The sequence below is a fragment of the Hippocampus comes genome, unplaced genomic scaffold (genome assembly GCF_001891065.2).
Source record: "Hippocampus comes isolate QL1 unplaced genomic scaffold, H_comes_QL1_v1.1 scaffold104, whole genome shotgun sequence".
NCBI lineage: Eukaryota > Metazoa > Chordata > Actinopteri > Syngnathiformes > Syngnathidae > Hippocampus > Hippocampus comes.
In genome coordinates this window covers 130,200-137,644 of record NW_017806072.1, presented here as the reverse complement: position 1 = coordinate 137,644, position 7,445 = coordinate 130,200, and the positions used below count along the sequence as shown (strand labels likewise).

Genomic DNA, 7,445 nt, shown 5'->3' with positions numbered 1-7,445 from the left:
TATATATTTTATATATATATATATACACATTGGTGCCACCCCTCACCCTCTTCACTAAATTATATTACCAAGTCATGAAGGCCACTGATTCTGAGATACTAAAGACGCCAGTTGCGCCTCCATACTGGCTGATGCGACTCCTGAGGCTGTGCATTAAATTCAATACTCTTATTTGTTTTGCGCCGACTTACTGCACTGGTGGTGCCATCTGTGTCTGTTAGCCTCTGGTGCAGATCAAACCAGACTGTCTGGAGGGGGAAGCACAAACACAACAGCACCAGGTCAGTTAGCAAAACTGGACAGCAACTAAGAAAGAGCTTGGAACATACATGGCCACTTAGAGTAGTGAATGGTAAACAGAGAAGAGAGGAGGAGGTAGAGGTGTGTTTGGGGTTTTTTGTTTTTAATATTCAACGGTGGCTATCAGTGGGATCTAGAAGGAGATGGATGGTGTATGCCAATAAGAATCACACTGTGAAAGACAATAAGCTTTGAAAATTGTCTCCACTTTGCAGTGAACAGCAACTACCACGCCAGGGGGAGACTTCATCCAACATTGAATGTGTCTCTTGGATTTCAGACCGTTTCTCCCATGCCAACACTTAAGGCCACTGTAGTTGGCCTTGAGCAAAATTCTGAACTCAAACTTAATTCATACGTTGTGTCGTATTGTGTGAATGATTTCTTCCATCATGAATGGGTGAAAACGTTTTTTATAAGTTGTTGTAGCTGTTCACCAACCTGTTCCAAACGTGGCCGTTGTTCCAGTGTATTGTAAGAATTCTTATTATTTACCACGTTTTAACCTATTGCTGCTCAGTGTTACAAAGGGAAAGACCTCTCAGTATGATGAGGTGTGTCGCAGATTACAACCACAATAATAAACGATAACTGTAAAATGCAAACCTTTCTGACAGTATCAAAATGTACCGTATTGGCCCGAATATAAGACGGCCCTGATTATAAAACGAGCCCCTCTTTTTCAAGACTCAAGTTTGAAAAGACTTTTTGAACACCAAATTAATTTTTATCCAGAAAATAATTACAGTACATCTGAAAAAAATGATTATAACAATATATTTGAGAGAAAAAGCATGTTATTTTGCCTCATTCAAATCTTAATATCTGAACATTTACTGTAAATATGTAAACTAAAGTGCAATCACATTTGTAAATGAATGGCTTCTGGTTTTTGAAATGTAAATTACATCATAACTTCTCCTCAGTTGCCGGTTAACCTGGCCGATCTTCGACCCACTTTTCTCCAGATTGTCACTACGTTTCTCCATTTTCTGTTGTCTCTTCTATTATTTTCTTCTCTTTTCTTTCTTACCGCTATTTTTTATTTTTCTTCTTCGTGCTACCGCTATTTTTATTTTTATTCTTCGTGGTAGGGGTTCACTTTGGCCTGGGGAGTCAAGTTCAGCATTCGCTTCAATGATATCTGATATTTAGCGTCGTGAATGGGTATAACATCTAGACCCCGAATATAAGACGACCCACACTTTTTCAGTCTTATTTCAATGCAAAAAACACAGTCTTATATTCGGGCCAATACGGTATTATGGTCATATAGCTCTGGAATATCCATGTGCGTCCACATTCTACCAAAGGAAGTATCCAGTGGCTTTACAGTGATAATGTCGCTCTTATATCTCCACTGGAGTACCATGATTACCATCGACTCAGACAATTTGGAAGTCACGTAAACTCAGTATAGTCAGTCGCATGAAGCAATGAAGGTGCCTTCCAATTGAGTGACTGTTAAATGTGATTGGTCCAGTGAATAAATTATGGCAGCAGTGCTCACTTAGGTGCTAACAGCAGGGGATGCCTCTGAGGTTTGGCTAAGTGGGTAGGTGTGCGTCTCTCGCACACACCTGCAGAGCTGATAATTGACTACGAGAAGGTGATATCACACTCGGATCAGAGTTGGACTCGAATTGAAGACACTACATGTCAACTTTTGTGTAATGCATCACTTCCTTTTCATTTCACTCATCTCATATTACAAACCCCACATCGGTTCCTTGCTTCCTGATGGAGCTGAAGCAACGAAGGTGAAGTTAGAACATTTTTTTTTCGACACACAGAAAGTTCATCCCAGTGGGAGATATCTCCTGTACTGCGGCAACAAGGGGGCTCTTGAGGCCTAATTACCTGTAAATTTACCGCACATGTGCCTGAGGTTATGACTCTTCAAATATGATGTATAGCATATAAGTGGCACGGTGAATATTTGCAGTCATTTTCCCTAGTATGTTAAATTAAATGAGCAAGTAAGCTTTGGTAGTAACACAGTGAAATGGATACATTTACTGGCATTGGATATCAATGGCTAACAACTGCCCGCAATGTGACCCGATACAAACCATTAGAATACAGATTTGATTAGCTATTGAGTTGGCGTCACAAGATACAGAGTACATAGCTTGTACACTTAAATACTTTCTCTTGCAGGTGAAAGGTATTATAGCTCAAAAGAGAAAGGGATTGAGTTCGAACAAAAGTCAGTTCAGTGAAATAAAGGCAACAGTTGTGTCTGAGGCACCACACATCATGTTCTGCTACCCATGTACGTATTTTGTAAACATTTCATCATTCACCTCTTGTCTACCTTGTGATGATATTCCTTTTGCAATCGTAATACGGCAATCCAAAGAGGTAATACCAGGCCAAAACAATATAAAGGAATATTTAAACACCTAGGAAAAGCTGCTTTTTTTTGCCATGACAAAAGCAGATATAATGTGAGGCCCTGTGAAAATTGTAATCCAACACAAAATGTCAATTTAATTTCTTCTCGAGTATACACACATTCATTGAAGCACCCTCCTTCCTCCTCCGCATTCCCCGTCTTCCTTGGAATGACCAATTTAGAAGTACTTAGAATTCTGTTTGAGACGCTACAAAGACAATCCATCAACCTTGCAAAACCTCTAAAGTGAAAAACTATCAGAAGATACAATGCCCTCTTTTACAAAGGTTGATTTAAAGTACAGCAATTGTTTTTTCCAATTAAGAGATGATTTATAAATGGGCTATAAATGTTTGTCCTGCAATGTAATCATCTATCCATCCATTTTCTACACAGTCTGCTCATCCTGTTGAGGGTCACAGGGAGCTCAAGGATATACCAGATGATTTAGAGCCAAAGGCAAACTACCGGTACACTCTGGACCAGTCGTCAAGTAAATCCTACAGCATTTATACAGTGTCCGAAATTATTAGGCATAAACCGTTTTTTCTTCCTTTTTTGTAAATACTGTCATCGACACAATTTATACTGCATGATCCTTTTAAAATAATCGACTATTATCCGACAATAGATCACAAAATAAGATATGATTTTTTAAAATCAAATCTAGCCGTAAAAACTGTAGTCATTTTTTTTTTAAATTTTATTTTGGAAATTATTCATGGCATAATATTAACATTATTATGCATTACCTACTCCCTGAGGTATCACCTTATCGTGATGGAAGCATTTGTGTGTCCCAAAGGTCCCAGCAGCTCACCGTTACGCCCCTGGTAGTGAAATGGTGGAAAACAGTTTTTGGGTGAGGGACCAGAGGAGGCATGGATCGAATGAACAGCCATGTCGAATAAAATTATTGGACATCATATTCCCGAAATATTCCAACCCCAAAATTATCTTTACTGGTGTAATGACAAATTAACATTGTGGCCCGTCTTTGATATCAGCTCAGCATTTTTTAGCGTTTTTGCTTGGAACTCATTTGAGGATGGAAGAATTACCGTCCAGAGTTACTCTTGGGAGGTACAGTCTTCTGTCATGCACTCTTTAAGACCTTTAAAGAATGCCCCGGCAGGTTTTCAATGAGTTTGACCTTGAGTTTTTCTCCCATCATACCCAGAGCAGATAAAACTTCAAAGTTTCATTGTGTTGTCTTGCAAGATAATGGCCGAGAAAACCTTTTGAAGAATGCAACGGTTTTGGGGACTCCAGTAAGATGACTCCATGTACGCGTAGACCAGGGGTCGGGAACCTTTTTGACTAAGAGAGCCATAAAAGCAAAATGTGAGAGCCATATATATATATATATATATACTGTATTTTAAAAGTGATTTCAACAAAATGTCAGTATAATAAGCCTCTGGATGTATTTTTTAAAATAATTTTGTGATAATACTCACTATTAATGTGAATGGTTTTCCGTTCCTCACGATTAATAAAAATCCAGCAAAACTATCGGAATGAAAGTCATCTTGCCGGGTCCATACGCTGCTGGCTCGCTTGCACCACCCTTGCACCACCCTGCTCAGTAGCTTGCACGCTTCCTTTCGGCTGTCTCTGGCAGGGTATTTTGATGCGAACGTAGCATGGGGCATGTTAAAGTGCCGCTCTGCATTCGACCGTTTCATCGATGGTATTTTCTCATTGCAAATCAGACACACCGCAGAATCCGTTCTCTCCACAAAGGCGAACCCTTCGGTCCATTTGTCCCGAAGTCTACCAAACTCGTCATCTTTTTTTCTTTTCGCCATCTTATTCGCTTAGGATTAGCTTTGAGCTAATGGCCGAGCGGGTTGATTCAAAAGGGGGCGTATACCTGTTTCCATAGCAACGGCAACGTTGGCCAGTATCATCCAATCAAAATGGCTCCTGGAGCCAACTGCAGCCCGAACGAGGAAATGAGCAGTGAAAAATCGATCGATGGATGCATTAATAAACAAGCGAGAATATTTTTTTTTATCTGCGAGCCAGATGCAATCATCAAAAGAGCCATATATGGCTCGCGAGCCATAGGTTCCCGACCTCTGGCGTAGACGCTTTTCCTAGCACTTAAGGACACCATGCAATATATTACATGTAAGTGTACCTGCAGTGGTCGGAAGGAAAACTAAACATGTTTGGTTACACTTGTTGTATTAAAGCAAGCTTATAATAGCTTGTGGGACCTTTCCGTCCGAGATGCCGTGGCAGTGAAAGCGCACAGCTATACTTCCTTCTTCTTGGTTCCTGGGACCGGTGGCGACGTGGCGTTGTTGAAAAACTTCTCCAAGAAAAAAAAATCATGCTTATTTGACCTAAATACAAATACAAAATAACCAATCAAACACATTCACAATGCCACTGAATGGGAGCTGAACCTCCACTTCCTCCGTGGAGGTCAGGTAAGTAAACCATTCCACTGGCAGTGAAATGCAATATAATCAGTAGATATTGTAATTTACAGTGTGCATATCCCAGTTGTCTTTTCCGAAAGCAGAAAAACAGAATACACACTCTAAAAAAAGAAAAAAACTACACTTGTGAAAAGCTTTGCAAGTGTCACACGGATCTATTGTGCACTACCCCACGTGCCCCCAAAAACAATTTTCTAAAGGCCATAATCATGATTATAAACTTTTGTTGAAATGTGACGTTGAAGGCTGCCTGTTTCAGCTGCATATATGCTCATGATAAATGATGACATCTAGTAGACCTCCAATGCAAGTAGAAACCTGCATATGACTAAGCATTAACGTATGTTTCATAAAATAACCGGTAATAAGTATTGTAATGGGGCAAAATGTCAAACTTCAAATTTATTGTAATGGGGCATAATGCAGACAACTTCCTTTTTGGAAGGAAAGTCTGCATTCAAACTTTGCTGCAGGAATGTGTGATGTAAGATGACAAAACTGTGTTACTTACAAATATTGCATGCAGCAAAAAAATAGGCTTAAATAACAAAAACAGATATCCATAAATTCAGATTTGGCTGAAACTGAATTTGAAGTGGAAGGTAACAAAGTATTTTTACTCTGATTAGTCTCTTGCATGGACATGCATAGCCCTGGCATAAGCTTCAATTTCCTGCAGCTCTCAGTCACTGCAGTGGGACATTAAATATTCAACAGATATTCACCACGAGGCATAATATAATGAATTTAACACTAATATGCTAAGTAAAGGTGTAACGGCTCTTCTGTGGCCAGTGTCTTTACACATGCCGGAAAAAAAGATGTGAGCCATTAGGTTCACACCGCATCCCGTGACATGAATTATGCTACTTTTATCTTTCCATTAGCCAGCAAATGTATGTTTACTGTATGCTGTCGCGATAACACAATTGACAAACACTGCTGCTTCATCAAATCTTCTTTGTGTGTGTGTCGGAGAAGTGCACCTAAGTGCACAGCTTTGGATGACTGTCACAGACACATTTCACCAATTGAACTCACGTTTCACTCAAGATATAGTGTTTTCATTTCTGCTAATAATACTACAAGCTGAGAAGTCATTGATCTTCTAGTGAGGCGCTGTTTTTAGAGCAGCGCATGCATCAGCAAGTGTTGGATAATACACAATATTTCCAACGACAATTACTCAAAATCCCTTTGACGGGAATAGAACCGTTGTGCAACCTTATAGTTATGAAACACTTTCAAATTTGAGAAAGAATCAAAGAAATCACAAAGGCCAAATGCACGTTGAGTTTTTGTGTGATTCAATTTCATGACCGACATGTGTAAAAAATATAAACCAGGGGAAACAAATGCTATTGGGATATAACTGAATAAAAGCAGAAGAAAAATAAGCTATTCTGTCTTGTTACTATATATTTATATGTACAAATAAAGTGATACCCCGGATGAAGCAGACATAGAAACGTACTCCGTATCAAATTTAGTACACGGCAGTCCTTCCACTACAAGCAAACAGAATGTCTAAAATCAGATCCCAGACTGATTAGCTTGTATATCAAGCAAGAATGAGAGCGTATTCCACCTACGAAGTTTCCACAATGAGTGTCCTCAGTTCCCAAACATTGATTGAATGTCGTTAAAGAAAAAGGTGATGTAACCCAGTGGTAAACACGACCCTGTCCCAGCGCACGCCACAGGTGTCACCGAATTCTCGCAGTTTGCAATTTCAGAGAAAGTCAACTTAGAACTCGGGGCTAGCACAGCAGTGTGTGAAACCTGCTTTCATGAATGGCCCCAGGGTGGCAGGGTGCCATCAAATCTGTGTGTGTTGCTCAAGCAGCCTTACGGCTATGACCGCCATATGCCAATTTATTCATTGACCTTTGGGGCAGTTATGATAGAGTTTTGACAATGCAAAAAAACCTCTTCTGACACCTTACAGCATATATAGGGTGGACGACTGGTTAGCGCATCGGCCTCACAGTGCAGAGGTGCTTGCGATTCCAGCTTGGGCCTTCATGTGTGGAGTTTACATGTTCTCCCCGTGTCTGCAGGTACTCCGGTTTCCTCCCACATTCCAAAAACATGCATGGCAGGTGAATGGAACACTCAAAATTTTCCCTAGGTGTGATTGTGAGCACGGATGGTTGTTTGGCAATGTGTGCCCTGCGATTGGCGTTCAGGCTGTTCCCCGCCTACTGCCCGAAGACAGCTGGGATCGGCTCCAGCGTTCCCACGACTCTTGTGAGGATAAGCACATCAGAAAATGGATGAATGAATGAATATAT

At 40.3% G+C, this 7,445-nt stretch overlaps 1 protein-coding gene across 1 annotated transcript in view; it reads right to left on the bottom strand.

Annotated features, from left to right (window-relative positions):
* The window catches only part of necab2 (N-terminal EF-hand calcium binding protein 2), a 111,531-nt gene that overhangs the window by 26,164 nt on the left and 77,922 nt on the right, over window positions 1-7,445 (bottom strand). The window contains exon 9 of the mRNA XM_019894239.1: window positions 192-248. Coding sequence (XP_019749798.1) covers window positions 192-248 — 57 coding nt within the window. The remainder of the gene's footprint in view (window positions 1-191; window positions 249-7,445) is intronic.